The sequence below is a fragment of the Gorilla gorilla genome, chromosome 20, assembly GCF_029281585.2.
Source record: "Gorilla gorilla gorilla isolate KB3781 chromosome 20, NHGRI_mGorGor1-v2.1_pri, whole genome shotgun sequence".
Classification (NCBI taxonomy): Eukaryota; Metazoa; Chordata; class Mammalia; order Primates; family Hominidae; genus Gorilla; species Gorilla gorilla.
In genome coordinates, this window is record NC_073244.2 from 7,359,786 (window position 1) to 7,381,344 (window position 21,559).

Consider the following 21,559-nt stretch of genomic DNA (forward strand, 5'->3'; position numbering starts at 1 on the left):
TCTAAAAAAAAAAAAAGTCCCAGAAGGTCTTGGGGCTGAGACATGGGCGGGGCTGGGGGCAGCCAAGTGGCCTTTGAGGATGGGGCCTGGCACCGCACAGGGCAGGCTGGTCATGAGGCCCCCATGAAAGATCCCAGCATTGGGAGCTCAGGCTTCCCCGCCCCATGCCAGGTCTGGGTTCTGGGGCTGGAGTGTGGAGCCTGGGTGCGCCCAGGGGGTTCAGCCTGAGGGTCTGAGACTTTTCCAGGGCAGGGAATTTGATGAGGGCCTGAGTACTGGGCTGGCCCCCCAGGTGCCCACGCCTACAACTCACTTCTCACTGGGCACGACCTCTAGCAAAGGCCAGTATTGCCTTGGCCTGTGGGGGTCCCCAAGGTTTCAGGGAGAGAGGAAAGGACCCTCAAGCTTCGTCAACAGCGACAGCCCAGGGCCTGGATGGGCTTCCGGTGGGGAGGGCCCTGTGGCAGGGGTAGGGATCATCACATCTCACACCAAGGCCAGGACATAGCCAGAACCCCGGGATCAGAGGGACTGACCGGGGTCTGTCAGTGACAGGAAGCTGGGCTGAGACAGACAGGGAGAGACAGCAAGAGACAGAGACAGAGACCGAGGGAGAGAGACAGGAGAGAGAGCAAGAAACAAAGAGGGACAGAGGGAGACAGCACAAGAGAGAGACAAGAGGGAGATAGAGACAGGGATAGACAGAGACACAGAGAGACCAAGGGAGACAGGGACAGAGTGGGAGATGGGAAGAGGGAAACAGAGTGTCTCTGACTGCCGGGCAGGTGAGGGGAGGGTGGCCTCCCAGCCTTCAGGTCCAGAAAGCAGCTTCCAGTGGCCATGGCTAGTGAGCTGAAGTCCAGGGTCCCAGGGCACAGCTCCCCTCCCTGCAGCGGCTGTGCAGGACCTGAGGACCTGGGGGGCCCTCCCTGCCAGGTAGCCCCTCCTGCTTCCCTTGCTTTGGAAGGAGCGGTCCTGGGTCTGAGCCCCAGCCCATCTTCCTCACTGGGGCAGCAGGGCCAAGACCCACGATCCCGAGGCCGAGCCAGCGGCACCTCAGGGGGCACGGCCCTTGCCCACAGATGCCCAGGCCGGCCTGGTCTTCTCTGAATACCCTCAAGCCTGACTCTTGGGTTGTGAATGTCCGCGAGGTTGGGGGACCTGCTGGCCCTGTCCCCACACCGCTTTCAGCCTTTCATCACCCAAAGACAGAAGCTCAAACGTGGGCAACAAAGTCTAGCGGACGCACCAAACTCCAGGCTCCAAGCACATCCACCCACGGTGGCTTTATTCAGTCACGTCCCCACGCCCACGGCTCCCTCCACCAGGCAGACAGAGGGGAGGCCACCCCACTGCAGCACCTGGGGATGAGGGGCTGGCAAAGGGTCCCAGCCAGTGGGCACCAACCTCAGGAAGACGTGGTCCCCACCTGGAGCTTCCCTCGGCTGCCCTGGCCCTTGAGCCCGTCCTGAGGATTTGTGCTTTGACTCTGACAGGGAGCAGCAGGAAGCTGCCAGCCCACTGCCTCCATGGGGGTCCTCGGAGGGCAGACGGTGGAGCGGCGCTTCCTCAGCTCCCGCAGTCAGGCCCCATCAGGGATGGTCACAGTCCAGCCACAGGGGCGACTCTGCCCATCAGTCCCCCTGGGGCAGCGACCAGATCCTGGCTGGGGCAGCGCCGGGACAGGCCCTCTCTATGGGCCTAAGGTCAGTGCAGGTGGGGGCTCGCTGGGCCCAGGCCAATGAACCCACCCGTAGGAGCCCTCACTGGGCAGCAGGGCCAGGAGGGCACCAGGGACTCGCTGCAGAGTCCACTCAGGGCAGGCGTCTGTGGCTTGGAACCTGCCCTCGCCAAGGCACTGGGGGGTTAAGGAGCAGATCCTCAGACAGCCTTGGGCCAGAAGCTCCCTGGAGAGCCGGGCACCTCGAGGAGCGTCTGGGAGCCTTGCCCTGTCCCAGTGGCTCCTGGCACCCCTGGGAGCGTCAGCACCACCCCAAAGCTGGGTGCCTGTGTCGCCACTAAACAGAAGGGAAACCGAGGCAGGGGGGCCGGCTGGCAGTGGAGCATTCTGGCAGCGCCGGGCGACCAAGTCCCGACTGGCAGCGGCTGGAGTTTGGTTTTCGGAAGCGAAGGCTGGCGCTGGCACACAGGGAAGGCCGCCCGATGACGTGCCTCGACTGTGTTAGATTTACTGAAGGAGAGCGGCCTCCTGGACATGCCACTCAGGCACGGTGAGGGTCTGTGGCACCACCAGCCACATGGCAGGGCAGAGGGTGGCGCCGTCCTGCACGCCCCCCACAGCAGACCAGAGTCCCGTCCTCACGCTGCACAGTGGGTGATGTGAGTTTCAAAACTACGCCTCCAGACCGAGAAACCCTCCCAGCTGTCAGCAATCCTTGGCGCCGAGCTGCCGGGCACCTGCTGGCTGCTCTCCAGTCTCAAGGAGCTAGGACAGTGGGCACGGGGAGGAGTTGGCCTCAAGCCCAAAGGTCGTAGGGAGCCAGGCAGGGCCCAGGAGCACCCGGCACTTCCCGAAGCCGGACCCTGTAGAGGACGAGTGTGGAGGGTCTTTCGGGTGGGGGCAGCCCCAGCTGTGTGCCCCGAGGCCCCGGGAAGTGGGGACGGGCCGAGGAGGCAGCCAGGAGCACGGCCTTCCTCCCGGGTGTCTCCAAGGCTGGACTTGGCCGCCGAGCCTGGTTCACGTGGGGCCGAGGGCCGCGTCTGCAGGCGGCTCCAGCAGGCAGCACGGGCTCTCGGCAGGGCCTCTGGAAAGGACAGGGAGGGCTGGCTTTAGCGACTCCACGGGACGGGGACGCCTGGGCTCTTCTAGGGAGATGGGAAGCTCTTGGGAGGCACCCGTCATCCCAACCACATCTGTGTTCACCAGGCAGTCCCCACTGCCAGGACCCGACTCCAGGGAGCCCCCGTGGCCCCGCAGCACCTGCCCTAGACGTGCTCCATCTCCGGGTCCGGGTCGGGCTCCTCCTCCTCCTCCTCCTCGTCTTCCTCGTCGTCGTCCTCAGCGCAGGCCTTGTCCAGCGGCGCCTCCCCGTCACGGGCCAGCTCCTCCACGTGTGCCAGCATGTCAGCCATCAGCGCCTCCTCCAGCCGCTTCCGCACCTGCTGCACCAGCTCTTCCTGCTTCCTGGGGACACACGGACCTTGCGTTACACCAAGGTGAGCGGCCAGCAGGACGTGGACACAGGATGAACGTGGGGACCTCAGCTGGGAGGGGAGGCCCGAGGGATCCACAGGCACCCCCAGGACCAGCCCTGGCCCGTGCCACCCCTCCCTTCACAATCCATGCAGAGAACGACCGGCTGCCGCTGGCCATCACGAGCGTCTGCCACCCTCCCAGATGGCCCCCCTGCCACCTCTACTGGGACCAAGGGAGGGGCCTGACCCCTCAGTCCCCAGACCTGGCCCTGAGCCTCCCCGGGGCTCAGCTGTGTGAACCCTTGCTCCTGTCCCTTGACAGGCACTGAGTGGGGCAGGAAAACCCTCACCAGGCCAGGTAGAGGCTCATGCCTGTAATCCCAGCACTTTGGGAGGCCGAGGTGGGCAGATCACTTGAGGTCAGGCGTTCGAGACCAGCCTGACCAACATGACGAAACCCCACCTCTACTAAAAATATAAAAATTAGCTGGGCGTGGTGGCGGCCGCCTGTAGTCCCAGCTACTTGGGAGGCTGAGGCAGGAGAATCACTTGAACCCGGGAGGCGGAGGTTGCAGTGGGCTGGGATGGCGCCATTGCACTCCAGCACGGGCAACAGAGCCAGATTCTGCCAAAAAAAAAAAAAAAGCCTCACCAAAATCAGCTACCATCAGCCCGCAGCAGCCCCCACCCTCGCAGGCCCAGGGTCACCTTTCCGCTGCGCACTATGCACCAGCGTGCACTCCTTCACCATGGCTCGGGGGGCCTGAGAAAAAGGATCCACATCCTCGTCTCAACCCACCACCAGGGATGGGGGGCCTCCTCCTCGGGGCCTACAAGCTGATGCCAGGCACTCCAGGGTGGCCGCTCCTCTGCCTGCCGCCTCCGGGGCCGCAGCACACGCTTCTGCCCACCTCCCTCTCCGGCTGCCCAAAGAGCCCCTCCTTGTCTCTGTTCTGCTTTCACTCCCAGGCGAAGCTGACAGTGTTTCTCCCCAGTTGTGGCCGAGGCTCAGCCGCCCCCTGCCTCCGGGGTCTCTCTCCAGCGGCTCCTGCAGACCTGAGCTGCTCCCTCTCACTCTGTCCCCACCACCCGGAACACCCTGGCTCACCTACTCGACTGCAGCCACCACCTGCTCGTTGTCTTTCCAGACAGGACCCTACCTCCTGCGGAACCCACCACCGACTTCCTAATTCCAATGTCCTTTTCTATTTCTGTAAGTTCTTATTTTATTTTTTTAACTCTGTCACCCAGGTTGAATTGCAGTGGCAGGATCTCAACTCCGCCTCCCGGGTTCCAGTGATTCTCCTGCCTCAGCCTCCCGAGTACCTGGGACTACAGGCATGTGCCAAAACACCCAGCTAATTATTTTATTTTTAGTGGAGACGGGGTTTCACCATTTTGGCCAGGCTGGTCTTCAACTCCTGACCTCAGGTGATCCTCCCGCCTCGGCCTCCCAAAGTGCTGGGATTACAGGCGTGAGCCACTGTGCCCGGCCTTATTTCTGCAAGTTCTGCAGGGCTTTTAATGATCTGCGTGCTATTTTTCACAGTCTTGTTCTTTTCTTTTGTTGACAATTCTTCCTATTTCACCATCTTCATTTCGGGAAGTTCTCTGAGTGCGCAGAGTGTAAATGGACCTCAAACCCAAAAGAGGGGGCCCAGAGGTACCATGGCCGGAGGAGGATGCCGCCAGCCGCTCCGGATGGAACCCTTGGCGCCCAGTTTGTGTGCTTGTGGGGGTGGTGTCTCAGGTCCATCTGTTCACCCTGCGTGGGGGCACAGGGTCTCTTCTTGTGCCCAGGGGCCTTTAACCCCAGCTGCTGCCACAGGAAACCCGCATGCCCAGTGCCTCCCTGGCCGTTCCGGGTCTTGGCTCCTTCTTTCTGGAACCGTCAAGTTTCCTTTCCTTCCTCTGACCTAAGCCGTGTGCTGCACTGAACGTGAAAGGTCCCGTCTTCGCTCCAGCACTTCCAGAGTTTCCTGCAGGCGCCTCCGTCACCAGGCGGCCTTGCATCCACTCTGCACACTGGATGTGGGTTCGGCCCTGAGGCCCCGCAGGAGGGCCCCTCACCCCTGGGCTGCTCAGCCTCACCTGACTGTTGCCTGTTTCTGAGCAGCCGTGTTCCCTGCTGTTCGTTCCGAGGCTCTGCACATCAGAACTGCCCCTCAGCAGGCACCCTGAGCCATCTCCCTGAAGGCAGAGACCCCTGGCCTGCCCTGTCCCTCCGTCTCCAGGGCCCAACATGGAGCCCAGCACCCAGCACAGCCAGTCCTCACGGACTCAAAGGACCACACTCTTTTCAAGAACATTCCTCCAAGGGGTGCCTGGCTCGCCCTGAACCCAGGACGCGGGTGAAACGGTTCATACTGCTCCGACGATGGGTCCCCTAGCCCTGGCTGTTTCTGTTTCAAAACCCCAGCAGCGTCATGGGGAGACGGGAAGCACGCAGGCACACGGGGACACTCAGGGTCCCCATGGCCACAAGAGACAGGGTGGAGCAGCAGGGGACCAGGCCAAGGGGCTACCTGATGTCCTCGTCGGTCACCATGAAGGCTTTGCACAGGGGCTGCGTGGTGTTGAGCCATACGCCAGGGTTCTTCTCCACGGCGGCCGAGAGCTGTCCCGTGATGGGCATGGTGCTAGTGTGCAGGGCGCTGGCAATGGCCGACAGCAGCGTCTCATCCGTGCAGCCAGGTCCCACCCCTGCCAGGCAGTGGACAAACAGCCGCAAGTGGAGAGGTCACCACGGGGCAGCTGTGGCCCAGACAGGCCACAGAAATGCCCCAACAATGGGAGCTGCCACCTTCTTGGAAGGAACCCCAACTTGGGTTCCATTTCTAAATTCCCTCTCCCGCTTGTGTTACTACATTCATAACAGAAAAAAAAGCAAGTTAGGCCAGGCGTGGCGACTCCCGCCTGTAATCCCAGCATCTTGGGAGAGCGAGGTGGGAGGACTCATTGAGCTTAGGAGTTTGAGACCAGCCTGGACAACATAGTGAGACTCCTGTCTCTACAAAAATAATTAAAAAATTAGCCAGGTGTCACGCTGCATACCTGTGGTCCCAGCTACTCAGGAGGCTGAGCTGAGAGAACCACTTGAGCCCGGGAGGTAGAGGCTGCTGTGAGTAGTAACGGCGCCACTGTACTTCAGCATGGGCCACGGAAAGGCTGCCTTTTGTTTTTGAGATGGGGTCTTGCTCTGTATTTTCTTTTTTTTTTTTTGAGACGGAGTTTCCCTCTGTTGCCCAGGAGAGTGCAGTGGCGCGATCTCGGCTCACTGCAAGCTCCGCCTCCCGGGTTCACGCCATTCTCCTGCCTCAGCCTCCCAAGTAGCTGGGATTACAGGCGGCCGCCACTACGCCCAGCTAATTTTTTGTATTTTTAGTAGAGACAGGGTTTCACCATGTTAGCCTGGATGATCTCGATCTCCTGACCTCATGATCCGCCCGCCTTGGCCTCCCAAAGTGTTGGGATTACAGGCGTGAGCCACCGCACCTGGCCTTGCTCTGTATTTTCTGTAGAGATGGGGTCTCACTATGTTGCCCAAGCTGGTCTTAAACTTCTGAGATCAAGTGAAACTCCTGCCTCAGCCCCCCAAAGTGTTGGCATTATAGGTGTGAGCCACTGTACCCAGCCGACCCTGTCTCAAAAAACAACCACCAAAACCCTGCAAGAGCTGCATTCTTTGTTCTGTGGTGCGGACGTGCTGGGAGAGTACAGGAGCAAAGTCAGCTGTCCTTGTTTGTTTATTTAGGATCTCCATGGCAAAACTGCACGTCCTGCAGGTGAAAACAGCCCCAGGCCTGCGCCACACCTGGAAGCCACAAAGCCCCACCCGCAGGGTCTCCAAGGTCAAGAATGAAGGGCCCAGCCCAAGCGCCCTTACCCATCCCCAACCCCACTGAGTCCCCTCCTCCTGCCCCAGTCGCTGGCAGATTTGCCCTAAGCACCCAAAGCAGGAACAGCCATCCACCCTGCCAGGAGATGAGGGCACCTGCAGCGCCTCCACCCCACCCGGCACATCCCCTTCCGCCTCCCCTCAGGGTGCCCGCTCACCCTGCAGGCCCTTGGGGAGGTCCATGGTCTTGACCAGCTCCTCAGCAATGTCGAAGGCGTTCAGGCCGCTCAGCTTCTTCTCCCAGAAGAGCTGCCCCAGACACAGATGTGAACCTCAAGAGTGGCCCTGCCCTCTCCCCACTCCAGGTCCTTGCTGGGCTCCAGGGAGGCCCACCTGGCCTCCTTGCCCCATGTGGGTCCCAATGGGGCATCTCCCCTCCCACTGCCTTGGGTCTCCAGACCCTGCCCAGGCTTTCCACAGCCAGGGATCCAGTGGACATTTGTAAATAAGAATAAAAAATACACATGGGGTGGCTCACGCCTGTAATCCCAGCACTTTAGGAGGCCGAAGTGGGTGGATCACCTGAGGTCAGGAGTTTGAGACTAGCCTGGTCAACATGGTGAAACCCCTTATCTACTAAAAATACAAAAAAAAAGTCCGGTGTGGTGACGGGCGCCTGTAATCCCAGCTACTTGGGAGGCTGAGGCAGGAGAATCACTTGAACCCAGGAAGTGGAGGTTGCAGTGAGCTGAGATCGCACCATTGCACTCTAGCCTGGACAACAAGAGCAAAACTCCATCTCAAAAAAGAAAAAAAAAAAAAAAATTAGCCGTGCGTAGTGACGGGTACCTGAAATCCCAGCTACTTGTGAGGCTGAGGTGGAAGGATCGCTTGAACCCAGTTGAAACCAGGGGGCAGAGGTTGTAGTGAGTTAAGATCCTGCCACTGCACTCCAGCCTGGGTGACAGAGCGAGACTCTGTCACAACAAAAAAAAAAAAAAAAAGAAAAAACAAAAAGAAAATACACACGGTTCTCAGGTTTTTAAGAAGTAGGTTACACAGTCACATATGGGCAGTCAACCCCCTGTATCTGTGGGTTCCATAACCACACACCCAACCAGCGGCAGACTGAAAATATTTGGGGGGTAAAAAAATAAATAAATACAACAACTGGCCAGGTGAGTTGGCTCACACCTGTAATCCCCACAGTTTTGGAGGCCAAGGTGGGAGGATCACTTGAGGCCAGGAGCCTGAGACCAGCCTGGGCAACATACAGAAACCCTGTCTCGAAAGTGAAAAACTTAAAAAAATGAATAAAACACACACAAGGAACGTCACAAGCATCCACACCTCATGAGCAAGCTAGAAAATACCTGCAGGTAACGTGCAAACATTAGACCATTTCCATTTTTTAAAAATATTTTTATTTTATTTTTGAGACCGGGTCTCGCTCTGTCGCCCAGGCAGGAGTGCAGTGGTGTCTGTCATCTTGGCTCACTGCAACCTCCACCTCCCGGGTTCAAGTGATTCTCCTGCCTCAGCCTCCCGGGTAGCTGGGATTACAGGCGCACACCACCACGCCCAGCTAATTTTTGTATTTTTAGTAGAGACGGGGTTTCACCATGTTGGGTCAGCCTGGTCTCAAACTCTTGACCTCTCAGGTGATCCACCTGCCTCGGCCTCCCAAAGTGCTGGGATTACACGCGTGAGTCACCGCGCGAGGCCATACTAGACCATTTTCTGAGGGGCCTGAACATCCCCAGATTTTGGTATCTGGGGGTTGAGGGTGGGGCGTATCCTGGCACCAATACCCTGCACATTCCAAGACAGGACCGCAGGACTGGGTCTTGCTCTGCCCCCAGGCTGGAGTGCAGTGGTGTGATCATAGCTCACTGCAGCCTCAGCCTCCTGGGCTCAAGCAATCCTCCCACCTCAGCCTCCCGAAAAGCTGGGACCACAGGCGGGCGCCACCACGTCCAGCTAATTTTTTACTTGTTTTTTGCCTCGTCATGTTGCCCGGGCTAGCCTGGAACTCCTGCGCTCACTCCGTCCGCTCCACGTACGACCTTATTCCAAACGTCCACCCACCAAAGTGAACAACCCAGCCGGGAAGGCTGGGGTCGCTGTGCGTTGAGCTCACCTGGCGCGGCTGGTCCACCGCCTTCTGCGGGTCGCTCTTGACCTTGTTGCTGGGGTGGTTGGTAATCTTGGTCACCGGCTGCTTGAAGATGGACGCCGTCTGGCGCACGGGCAGCGCCGTGTTCAGGTCGGGCTTGCCCTGCGGGAGGAAGGATATGCAGTCCGGCCTGGGGGCGCCCCGGCGGCGCGGGGCCTCAGGGGGTGCGGGGCCCGGGTGACCCCCTGCTTTGCCGGCGCCCCTCGTGTCCCCCGCGCCCGCCAGGACCCCCACGGTCCGGGGAGGCCGCTCCCGCAGGGTCGGTCCGGCCGGCTCTGGAACCCCCGCCGCGGGCCGCGTCCTCGCCATGCGCCCTGCGCTCTGCACCCAGGGGCCTGCGCCTTCCGCTCTGTCCCCTCCGCCCGCTGTGACCTCCTGCGCTCAGGACGCCGGGCTGTGTCGCCTGCAGCTCACGTCATGGCCTCGTCCCCGCCTAGAACGCCCCGCACCGACGTCACCTGCGTGACGCCACCACTCACCTTGACCTGGTTGGAGGAGTCGTAGCGCACGCGCTGGCGGCTCTTGTTCATCTTGCTCATCAGCATCTTGCCCGTGCGGAAGTCGAAGGTGCTCAGGTCCATGGAGCCGCCCAGGTAGCGCGCCAGCTGCGGCTTGCTGCGGAACTTCTTCCCGCTCGGGCTGCGGGGAGGCGGGACGGTCGGCGCCCCGGGCGGACCCCAGACCCCAAACCCAGGCCTTGGCCGCAGACCCAAACCCAGTCCCAGCCCTAGCTTCAGGTCGCGACCCCAGACCCAGACCCCAACACGGCCCTGACCCCAAACCCAGGCAGGCCCTGGCCCCAGCCCCAGACCCCAACCCTGGCGTGACCCTAGACCTTCATCCCAGACCCCAGCACCCCACAACTGGCCCCCAGATCTGGGCGCCAGACCCAGACGCAGAGCACTGGCCCCGATCCTCACACCCTGGCCCTAGCCCCAGCCTCCACATCGGATCCTTGCTCCAGACCCCCAACCCCGGTCCCCTCTGAATCCTCCCCACCGTAGGCCCTGGCAGCGTCAGGCACAGCAGACGCTGAGTTCGGGTACAAACGCTACTACCTACAGGACTTTGGGCCCCGGCTCTGGGAGGATGGCTCACATTTCCAGAACATTCCAGAAATGGAATTTAGGTCACATTCTTGAGAAAAGACCCCACGGAGAACAGGTATGTGAGGGACAGCCCTAAAAGCAATCTTCTTCCACCTTGGGGTTACAGCAGCAGGGCCAGACTGAGAAGGGGTCTCGTTCTAAGATCTGGGGCCAGGCCCTAACAGCTGCTTGGGCATAACCCGACTGGAGAGCTCGCAACAAGGCAGCCAGGTAAACACAGACCTGCTCTCAGACACGGGGCTCTGCTCTCAGCCTGCCACGGACAAGCGCCGGCAACTCATCCTCTCCAGGACATAAGGACACCCACCAATGGGTTGCCCTGTGTGTCACATGAGGTCACACTACAGGATGACAAGCACCCAACCCAACACATCGTCATCATGGTTGGGATGTAAGATGGAACGGCCATGTTGGAAAAGCCTGACAGCTCTTCACTGAGTTTCCGGATGACCCAGCCACGCCACTCTTAGGTATCTACCCGAGAAATGAGCACACATCCACACCATCACTTCCACACGAATGTCGCCAGGAGCCAGAAGGTGGAAGCAGCCCAGACGCCTTCAATGGATGAACGGACAAACGCCCATCCACACGATGGGACATGACTCAGCCATGAAAAGGAGCGAGGCTGTGACACAGGCCACAGCATGGATGCACCTTGAGGACGTCACATTCAGTGAGAGACGCCAGACACAAAAGGCCACACAGTATGTGATCCCATTTCTAAGAAATGTCTAGAACAGGATAATTCAGAGACAGGAAGGGGACGCGTAGTGCCAGAGGCTGGGGTGCGGGATGTGGAGTGGCTGCTGATAGGCACAGGACTTCGTTTCTTTCTTTCCTTTTGGAGATAGGGTCTCACTCTTGCCCAGGCTGGAATGCAGTGGCTCAATCACAGCTCACTGCAACCTTGAACTCCTGGGCTAGGGTGATCCTTCCACCTTAGTCTCCCAAGTAGCTAGGATGACAGGCACAAGCCACCACGCCTAATTTTTTTTTTTTTTTTTTTTTTGAGATGGAGTCTCACTCTGTCGCCCAGGCTGGAGTGAAGTGGCTCGATCTTAGCTCTCTGCAACCTCCACCTCCCAGGTTCAAGTGATTCTCCTGCCTGAGCCTCCTGAGTAGCTGGGAGTACAGGTGCCCGCCACCACACCTGGCTAATTTTTGTATTTTTAGTAGAGACCAGGTTTCACCGTGTTGGCCAGGCTGGTCACGAACTCCTGACCTCAGGTGATCTGTCCGCCTCGGCCTCCCACAGTTTTGGGATTACAGGTGAGTCACCGTGCCCGGCCTAATTTTTTTTTTTTTTTTTTAAGACAGAGTCTCGCTCTGTCACCCAGGCTAGAGTGCAGTGGTGCGATCTTGGCTCACTGCAACCTCCGACTTCCGGGTTCACACCATTCTCCTGACTCAGCCTCCCGAGTAGCTAGGACTACAGCTGCCCACCACCACGCCCGGCTAATTTTTTATATTTTTAGTAGAGATGGGGTTTCACAGTGTTAGCCAGGATGGTCTCGACCTCCTGACCTCATGATCTGGCCGCCTTGGCCTCCCAAAGTGCTGGGATTACAGGCGTGAGCCACCGCGCCCAGCCAATTTTTATATTTTTTTTATAGAGATAGGGTCTCACCATGTTACCCAGGCTGGTCTGGAACTCCTGAGCTCAAGCAGTCCTCCATCTTCCCTCCCAAAGCTTTGGGATTATAGGTGTGAGTCATCACGCCCTGCTGCTTCATTTCTTTTTTTTTTTTCATTTTTACTTTTAGACTCAGGGTCTCCTTGTGTCACCCAGGCTGGAGTGCAGTGGTGTGATCATAGCACACTGCAGCCTTGACCTCCTGGACTCAAGGGATTGTCCTGCCTTGGCCTCCTGAGGAGCTAGGACTACAAGTGTGCACCACCATGCCCAGCTAATTTTTAAATTTTTTGCATAGATGGGGTCTCGCTATGTTGCCCAGGTTGGTCTCCAACTTAGATCTCAAGAGATCCTCCTGCCTCAACCTCCCAAAGGGATTATAGGCGGCAGCCACTATGCTTGGCTGGTGTCTTTTATCTTGATAAAATCATTTAGAAATAATAGCACTTGTATGGTGCTTACTAGGCCAGGTACCTCAAACATATTATGTCTACAAACTCAGTCAACAGTCACTTTTATTAATAATGCATCAGCCTGAGATTGGTGGGTAGCTCTGTTTTGCTGTTTTCCCGTTTTCCCAGAATCCTCTAGGGCAGTCTCCTCCTGTCCTCTTCTGCCCCTGCCCCAGACGTCCTGGCCCATGGCAGATGCCAGATGTCAGACAACTGAGACAGCTCAGAAGAATCTCCCATAGCCAGAAGGAAACTCAATTCTGCAGGCACTGCACAGAAATGCTTGGTCCCATGCTTAGCTCAATCGCCTCTATCCAGGATCTATGTACTGGGCTGATACATAGATCACAGGAAGTTTTATTTCTCTCCACCCCTGCCCCCCAACCCCGGGCAAGTTCCATGGTCCACAAGAACATGGGCAGGCTCCAGCATGTCCAGTAGGACAGGACGCCTCAGGGAGGGCACCAGGACAAGTGCCTGGGGGTCTGAAACCACTGAGGGCTCTTCCCGGAGATTTACTTTTGAGACTTAACTCTTTTAATTACTCTCTGGGCTGGCTGACGTTAAATCGAAGCTGGTTTGCCCAGGGCAGTGGAAAGAAACCAAGAAACCAGAAGCTGAGACTCAGGCTTCAGGTAGCCACAAGGAAGGAAGAAGAGACCCCACAAAACACTCCCAACAGCTCTTTGCCTCCGGTCACCCCAAAGAGAGGCCGTTCTGCCTTTTAAGATGAAGGGAAACAAGGCCGGGCGTGGTGGCTCACGCCTGTAATCACAGCACTTTGGGAGGCTGAGGTGGGTGGATTGCCTGGGCTCAGGAGTTCGAGACCAGCCTGGGCAACATGGTGAAACCCGTCTCTACTAAAATACAAAAAATTGGCCGGGCACAGTGGCACGTGCCTATAGTCCCAGACACTCAGGAGGCTGAGGCAGAATTGGCTTGAACCCAGGAGGCAGAGGTTGCAGTGAGCCGAGATCACGACACTGCACTCCAGCCTGGGCGACAGAGCAAGACTGTGTCTCCAAAAAAAAAAAAAAAAAAAAAAGGTGTAAGGCGAACAAGAGACACAGATCACAGCCTGGTTGTTAAGACTGGGGGTGGGCGCACAAGGCAGTGGTAAATGGGCCTGGGGTTCTTTCTGGGGTGATGGAAATTCTAAAATTGAATCTGAGGATAGCTGCCCATATCCGTAAATATGTGAATATGCTAAAAAACCATTGACTCGTGCACTTTAAATGACTGTATTGTATGGTACATAAACTGTATCTCGATAACACCCTCTCAAAAAGAATAAATGCAGTGGCTCACACCTGTAATCCCAGCACTTTGGGAAGCAAAGGAGGGCCGATCACCTGAGATCAGGAGTTCGAGACCAGCCTGACCAACATGGTGAAACCCCATCTCTACTAAAAATACAAAAGTAGCCGGGTGTGGTGGCACATGCCTGTAATCCCAGCTAGTTGGGAGGCCGAGGCAGGAGAATTGCTTGAACTCAGGAGGTGGAGGTGGCAGTGAGCCCAGATTGCAGCATTGCATTCCAGCCTGGGCAACAAGAGCGAAACTCGGTCTCAAAAAAAAAAAAAAAAAAAAGGAAGGCAGGCACAGTGGCTTTCATCTGTAGTCCCAGCACTTTGGGAGGCCAAGGTGGGCAGATCACCTGAGGTCAGGAGTTCAAGACCAGCCTGGCCAACATGGTGAAACCCCGTCTCTATTAAAAATATAAAAATAAGCTGGGGGTTGTGGTGGGGGCCTGTAATTCCAGCTACTCAGGAGTCTGAGGCAGGAGAATCCCTTGAACCCAGGAGGTGGAGGCTGCAGTCAGCCGAGATTGCACCACTGCACTCCACCCTGGGTGACAAAGCAGGACTACTTCTCAAAATAAATAAATAATAATGAAAATAAAAAATTAGCTGGGCATGGTGGCACATGCCTGTAGTCCCAGCTACTCTGGAGGCTTAGGAGGCAGGATCGCTTGAGCCCAGGAGGTCAAGGATGCAGTGAGCTGTGATTGCACCACTGCACTCCAGCCTGGGTGACAGAACAAGACCCTGTCTCAAAATGAATGAATGAATGAATGAATGCAAATGCAAGATAGAGGGGGTTAGTGGTTACCAGGGGCTGGGGGAGTAAGAAGTGGGGAGTGACTGCTAATGAGGACAGAGCTGCTTTTCAGGGTGATGAGAATGTTCTGGAATTAGATAGCGGTGGTGGTTGCACAGCTTTGTGAATGTACTAAAAACCACTGGGGGCCGGGTGCGGTGACTCAGGCCTGTAATCCCAGCACTTGGGAGGCTGAGGTGCTGGGGTCAGGAGTTCGAGACCAGCCTGGCCAACATGGCGAAACCCCTTCTCTACTAAAAATACAAAAATTAGCCGGGCATGGTGACAGACGCCTGTAATCCCAGCTACTCGGGAGGCTGAGACAGGAGAATCGCTTGAACCTGGGAGGCAGAGGTTGTAGTGAGCTGGGATTGCATCATTGCACTGTGGCCTGGGCCAAGAGTGAAACTCCGTCTCCAAAAAAAAAACCCCACTGAATCGTACATTTCTAAAAAGTGGCTTTGGCCAGGCAGTGGCTCATGCCTGTAATCCCAGCACTTTGGGAGGCTGAGGCAGGTTAACTGCTTGAGTCCAGGAATTCGAGACCAGTCTAGTCTAGGCAACACAGCAAAACCCCATCTCTATAAAAATAAGCCAGGTATGGTGGCACGTGCCTGTAATTCCCACTACTTGGGAGGCTGAGCTGAGAGGGTCACCTGAGCCTGGGAGGTCAAGAATGCATAAGCCGTGATTGTACCACTGCACTCCAGCCTGGGTGAGACCCTGTCTCAAAGAAAAAAAAAAAAGGTAGCTTTTGTGGAATGTGAATTATATCTCAATTTTAAATAAAGGTTATACCCATCTATTGACACAAAAAGATGTCCCTGAGATTTTATTCAATGAAAAAAGAACAGCCTTGATAAAACCACACGTATAGAAAAAAGTGGGCAACATGGCCTGAACTCTCCCAGGCACCCCCAACAGAAAACGCACTCTGGGAGCCTGCAGCCTCAGATGAAGGGCTGGGTTGAGGCCCTACACCTGCAGAGGGCGGCTCTGGGCTACCTGGCTTCACCCTCTGCAGAGAAACCTGAAATCTCTAGCCTGTAGAGGAGAGCTTCTACCTGCTTTTCTCCACTGCTAGACCCTCATGCTCAGGGCCAGGGCCCAGAGTGGGAATGAGAGAGGTGGGATGATGACAGCCTCAGGATACTCCGCTCAAGCTGGCCTTGGTTCTAGCTCCCAAGCTGCAGCCACCTCTTAGGGGGTTCCTGCTGCCTGGACGCCTCTCCCTGTCACTCAATGTCACGTCCTCAGAGAAGCCCTCCCTGACCCCAGTCTCATTCAGGCCCCGTCATCTGCCCTACCAGATTTCAGCATGTGTCACTGCAGATCTCAGGACGTGTACCCACGGCTGTAATGGGAAATGGCTGGTGCCCTGGCTGTCACCTGTCAGCTGGAGGACCCGGCCTCACTCCTGGCTGAATGGTCGGGATCCAGGCAGCGCCTGGTGCTGGGGAGGCTTGTTTTTGACAAGGGGCTGCAGAGGCCGACACAGACCTACCGTGGACTATACGGCAGCCTTTGGGAGAAGGAAGCCCAGAAACGTGCTTGGAGGGAGCGTGCAGGCAGGCCCGGCCTCCTCCTGACAGAGGACAGAACACAGGGCTGCAGGCTTTCTAAAGAGCCAGAGAGCCAGTGAAGGGGGCGAGTACCAAAGGGGGATGCATGAGCCTGTCCCTCAGAGACAGGGATTGCAGTCCCACTATGCCAATGCCTGCAATTACAGGGTTCCAGCTCATAAGGGTACACATTTGGGGACCAAGTTTCCCCTCTCTTGCTGTCCTCCAACTTTCCAGGAACCAGTCCCTGAGCTCCTCCTGCAGGACGAGGCCCCACACACTGCTTCTGATCACAGCCATCCTTTCCCCGCTCACTTTTCTCACTTTATCTCCCCAAACCGGGACAGTCAAGAACCACAGAGGACCGAAGTGCACAGTGGACGGAGCGGTCGTTCTGCCCCTCCTTGGCTCGTGGAAACCACCCGCCCTCACCTGGGCGGTCTCCGGCCCACGACCCCGAGCTGTGGGAAAAAGGGGGACCAGCTGCACACCCCCCTTTACCCAGGTGCTCGGCACGTGGCAGGCGTCCGCTTTCCCCTCCTGGGGGACCTGAAGGCGCCACGGGACACTGAACCAAGGGGAGGGCGCAATCAAAGCTGGCCCAGAATCAAAAGCATCTTTCCCGAGCCAGGAAAAAAAAAAAAAAAAAAAGAGGACAAACAGCAGGTGGCCGACTGTCTGGGACTTGGCTGCAGCAGGCGACTAAGTCTTTGTTCCACGGAGGGGGTTCCCTGCGACCTTTCTGAGCAGCGCCTTGTTCCAATTTGGGGACGGGGGGGTCTCTGAAAGCCTTCGACCACCAATGACATTCACGAAAAGACTACCGTTAGGTGGGCTCGGAAAGTCGAAAGCCTCAGGTCTCCACCCTGAGGGGGCCACGACCCAAGAGGACCAGAGGCCTCGGAAGGAGTCAGGGGGAACACCTTTAAAAAAAGCAACGCTGCGCGGGAGACCAGTCACCCTGAGGCGCTTATTCCCAGGACTGGGGCGAGCCCAAGAACCCGTATTTTCACGCACGCCCTCCCTGATCCGCCCATCAGCCCTGCTCCCCGAAATCCCGGCTGGCCACCCCCTCGGGCTCCGCGCCACCCCAGGAGCGCCCCAAGAAGGCACCCCCTGCGTCTCACAGGAACCAAAGGGACAGCCCACCCTCCACCCCTGCCTCCCGGCAGCATCTGGCCGCCGCCAGGCGCCCCTGGCCCAGCGCGCACGAACAAAGGCCGCAGTCGCCGTCCGGCAGCCAGTCCCCGAACGGCCGGCTGAAAGCCATGCGGCCCAACAAGCGGCGCACGCGCACTGGGCCTCCGCGCGCCGGGCGGACACACACGCAAGACGCACGCACGCACGCACGCACGACGCACGCGCGGGGCCCAGGCCGCGGCCCGGGGCAGGGGCGCCGAGGCCGCCGCAGAGGCCGCTGGGAGGCGCCCGTTGAGGCCCTGCGCGGCCGGCGCGCTCATTCACCTATAGTAAAAGACATCCCTGTGGCCGGCCGACAGCCCCGACCTTCTGGGCACTTCTTCCCTCTCCCAGCCCTGCGGGAGCGCCGGGCACTCCCACCTCTTCCGCTCCATTGCGCCCGGCTCCTCGGCCCGCCGCCGCCGCCCGGACCCCCGCTCGCCGCCGCCGCCTCAGCTGCCTCCGCTGCCGCTGCCGCTGCCGCCGCCGCCACTTGCCGCGGCTGTTCCGGCCCGCGGGCCCCCGCCCTCCGCCCCCAGCCGGGCGCGCGCCGGCTTTGCCGCCCTCTCAGCCCCCTCCCCGCGCTCGCCAGCCCCCGCTCGGGGGGCCCGCTCCGCCCACCCGCCCGCGCGGGGCCCCGCGCTGCGCAGCCGCGGCGCCATGCCCCCGCCCCTCTACGGCCCTGCCAATCAGCGCGCCGGGAGGGGGCGGGGCCTTAAGCGGCGTGCGCGCCTGCGCGCTGTGCCTTGCGAGCTGCCAGTGCCCAGCAGCTGTGCCCGGAGTCCGCGCGGCTCCTTTTACTGTGCCCTGTCTCCCCCGGCCGCCTGGTGCGCGTGCGCGGGGACATGCTTTCGGACTAGTGGGGTCCTTTCCTCCGACCTTTCTCCAGCCCAAGTCTTGGGGACTCTGGCCCAGTGAGTGGACCTCGACTTCCCCGCCCTCCTGGTCTCCTAGCTTCCGAGCTTTTTACGAGCGTCCAAATCTGGGGGACTTCCCCCGTGACCACCCCCTCCACGCCCCCAAGTTCCCTCCAGTAGCTTTTTCTTTTTTGAGACGGGGTCTCTGTCACCCAGGCTGGAGTGCAGAGGCGCGATCTTGGCTCACTGTAGCCTCCGCCTCCCGGGTTCAAGCTGTTCTGCCTCAGCCTCCCAAGTAGCTGGTTCCACGGACGGCTAATTTTTGTATTTTTAGTAGAGACGGGGTTTCACCATGTTGGCCAGGCTGGACTCGAACTCCTTACTTCAGGTGATCAGCCCACCTCAGCCTCCCAAAGTGCTGGGATTACAGGCCTGAGCCACCGCGCCCCGTCTAGCTGCTTTTTGAACCCTCAAAATCCAGGAATCTGAGCCCCCCCCCCGCTCCCCGACCACCCCCTGCACCTTAGTCCAGCCACCATCTCTGGCCGGGAGAGTTCCAGGACCTTCCTGCGGAATCGCCCACCCCCTATTGTCTCCCCTTAACCCCTTCCCCAGCCAGCCAGAGGGATCCTGAAATGGAAACGGGTGGGCTGCCCCCCATCAGTTCCCCCTGACAGCGTCGCTCCCAAGGCTAGGGCTGGGCAGGCCTGCACAGGTGTTCAAGGACTGAGTCTAGCTGCTGTGCTCCCCTGCCTCCAGCTGGAGAAACTGTCCTGGTTCTAAGGACTCTTGTTGACATTGGGTCCACCCGATCTGGGATGCTTTCCCATCTGCAGATCTCATCCCATTTTCAAAGTCCCTTTAGCTGCAGGTTCCAGGGAGTAGGACAGGCACATTCATTTATTGATTGATTGATTGACTGATTGAGACAGAGTCTCGCTCTGTTGCCCAGGCTCGAGTGCAATGGCGTGACCTCGGCTCACTGCAACCTCCACCTCCCGGGTTCAAGCAATTCTCCTGCCTCAGCCTCCCGAGTAGCTGGGACTACAGGCGCCCACCACCATGCCCGGCTAATTTTTTTGAATTTTTAGAAGAGATGGGATTTGACCTTGTTGGCCAGCTGGTTTCGAACTCCTGACCTCAAGTGATCCGCCCACCTCGGCCTCCCTAAGTGCTGGGGTTCCAGGTGTGAGCCACAGCGGCTGACGGAACGGGCACATTTTCGGGATGTTGTGCTGACCACAGAAGCACTGAATAAATCAGGATGGATGGGTGGATGATGGTCGGATGCCCCGCTCACCCCACCTCATCATGAGGTGAGGTGAAGTGTGAGACAGCCAGCTCTGTCTCCTGAGAAGCTCAGGAGCTGGTTACTGGCCTGAGACCGAGGCCCCATAGCATTGGGCTGCCATGGAAGAATCAGTGCTCCCAAGGAGACAGGAAAGTCTATGCCGTGGACTCAAAGCCAGGCAGTTACACCCCAGAACCAGCCGTGGTACCTGACTAGGGCAGTCAGCACAAGGCCTGCCCCCACGCAAGGGAGATGATAATTATGTTTTGAGACAGGGTTTCACTTTGTTGCCTAGGCTGGAGTGCAGTGGCGTGATCTTGGCTCACTGTAACCTCCTGAGCTCAAGCAATGTGCCTGCCTCAGCCTTCCAAAGTGCTGGGATCATAGGCGCGAGCCACCACGCCCGGCTAGGAGATTATTATTATTTTTTTAATTTAATTATTATTATTTTTTTTGAGACGGAGTTTCGCTCTTGTTGCTCAGGCTGGAGTGCAGTGGCGCGATCTCGGCTCACTGCAACCTCCGCCTCCCGAGTTCAAGCGATTCTCCTGCCTCAGCCTCCCAAGTAGCTGGGATTACTTGACTAGGGCAGCCAGTGCAAGGCCTGCCCCCATGCAAGGGACTTGATTATTATGGTGGCACCCACCACCATGCCCGGCTAATTTTGTATTTTTAGTGGAGACGGGGTTTCTCCACGTTGGTCAGGCTGGTCTCAAACTCCTGACCTCAGGTGATCCGCCTGCCTTGGCCTCCCAAAGTCCTGGGATTATAGGCGTGAGCCACCGCGCCTGGCCAAGATTATTTTTAAAATTGTGCTATGATTGTGACAATGTACTCCAGCCTGGGTGGTAGAGCGAGACCTTGTCTAAAATAAGTAAGTCAATAAAATAGTCTTTAAAATGGCCAATTCCAGGCTGGGCGCGGTGGCTGCATACCAATGTGAATGTATTAAAGCACTGCATTGCACACCTGAAAATGGTTAATTTTATGTTATGTGAATTTCACCTCAATAACAAAAAAAATGACCCGGGACATATCATGTGCACACAGGAGCCCATTTGGAAGGGGTCACGATGGCCAAACAGAGAGGACAACTTGAGCAACAAAATTAAAGTTTATAAATGATTTATAGTCTGTAGAAAAAATGTCATCAAGGCCGGGCGTGGTGGCTTACGCCTGTAATCCCAGCACTTTGGGAGGCCGAGGCGGGTGGATCACGAGGTCAGGAGATAGAGACCATCCTGACTAACACGGTGAAACCCCGTGTCTACTAAAAAATACAAAAAATTAGCTGGGCGTGGTGGCGGGCGCCTGTAGTCCCAGCTACTCGGGAGGCTGAGGCAGGAGAATCGCTTGAACCCGGGAGGCAGAGGTTGCAGTGAGCTGAGATGACGCCACTGCACTCCAGCCTGGGCGACAGAGCGAGACTCTGTCTCAAAAAAAAAAAAAAAAGGAAAAAGAAAAAATGTCGTCGAGTGGATGCTGGTAGAAATAAATGACTGAATAAACGGCTGATGGGGCCACGAGACTGCTCCTCTTTACAGCGGAGTCCAGTGACTCACTGTGGCAACAAACACAGGACCCCATCCGCCAGGCTGGCTCCTGTCACCTCCTGGGCTGGCGAGGGCCTCAGTGCCACCATGCTGAAGTCTCTGCCTTCCCTTCCAGGACTTAAGTACCAGGACAGCAGATACAGAAATAGGCAGAAGAAGCTCACTGCTACTGGGGTCTGGTAACCTACAGATTCAGGGCTCAAGTCACACAATTTCTTTTCTGAGACAGGGTCTCACTCTGCCACCCAGTCTGGAGTGCAGTGGTGCAATCACGGCTCACCACAGCCTCAAACTTCTGGGCTCCAGCAATCCTCTTACCGTGGCCTCCCAAAGTGCTGGGATTACAGGTGTGGGCCGCTACACTTAGCCTGCAGACAATTTTTTTTTTTTAATTTTTATATATTTTTTGAGACAGAGCCTGGCTCTGTCACCCAGGCTGGAGTGCAGTGGTGTGTGAGCCACCACGCACAGACCCCTGGCCAATGTTTTTTTAAAAATCAGAACAAAATCTGGCCGGGCACAGTGGCTCCCGCCTGTAATCCCAGCACTTTGGGAGGCCGAGGTGGGCAGATCACCTGAGGTCATTTCAAGACTAGCCTGGCCAACATGGCAAAACCCCATCTCTACTAAAAATACAAAAATTAGCAGGG

At 57.6% G+C, this 21,559-nt stretch overlaps 1 protein-coding gene across 2 annotated transcripts; it reads right to left on the minus strand.

The window, feature by feature from the left end:
* Positions 1-1,254: 1,254 nt before the first annotated feature.
* Positions 1,255-17,832, minus strand: MBD3 (methyl-CpG binding domain protein 3). Of its 2 annotated transcripts, none has more exons than XM_055371116.1 (7): positions 17,590-17,832; positions 9,650-9,809; positions 9,135-9,272; positions 7,213-7,303; positions 5,682-5,859; positions 2,942-3,145; positions 1,255-2,765 (listed from the first exon to the last, which is right to left on the minus strand). In XM_055371116.1, the coding sequence occupies exons 1-6, from the start codon at positions 17,601-17,603 to the stop codon at positions 2,947-2,949; spliced, it is 780 nt and encodes a 259-aa protein (XP_055227091.1). In that variant the 5' UTR covers positions 17,604-17,832; the 3' UTR covers positions 1,255-2,765; positions 2,942-2,946. The 2 variants fall into 2 exon arrangements, with proteins under 2 accessions (XP_055227091.1, XP_055227090.1); XM_055371115.1 differs by having other exon boundaries at positions 17,494-17,832.
* Positions 17,833-21,559: the final 3,727 nt, after the last annotated feature.

What these genes read in the sequence shown, in the direction of transcription:
- MBD3 (XM_055371115.1), bottom strand. Translation starts at nt 17,603, where the DNA reads ATGGAGCGGAAGAGGTGGGAGTGCCCGGCGCTCCCGCAGGGCTGGGAG. An exon ending in ACTCCTCCAACCAGGTCAAG is followed by an intron (nt 9,273 to 9,649) that starts GTGAGTGGTGGC and finishes TTCCTCCCGCAG; the next exon opens with GGCAAGCCCGACCTGAACAC. An exon ending in CCTCCCCAAGGGCCTGCAGG is followed by an intron (nt 5,860 to 7,212) that starts GTGAGCGGGCAC and finishes ACTGCCTGGCAG; the next exon opens with GGGTGGGACCTGGCTGCACG.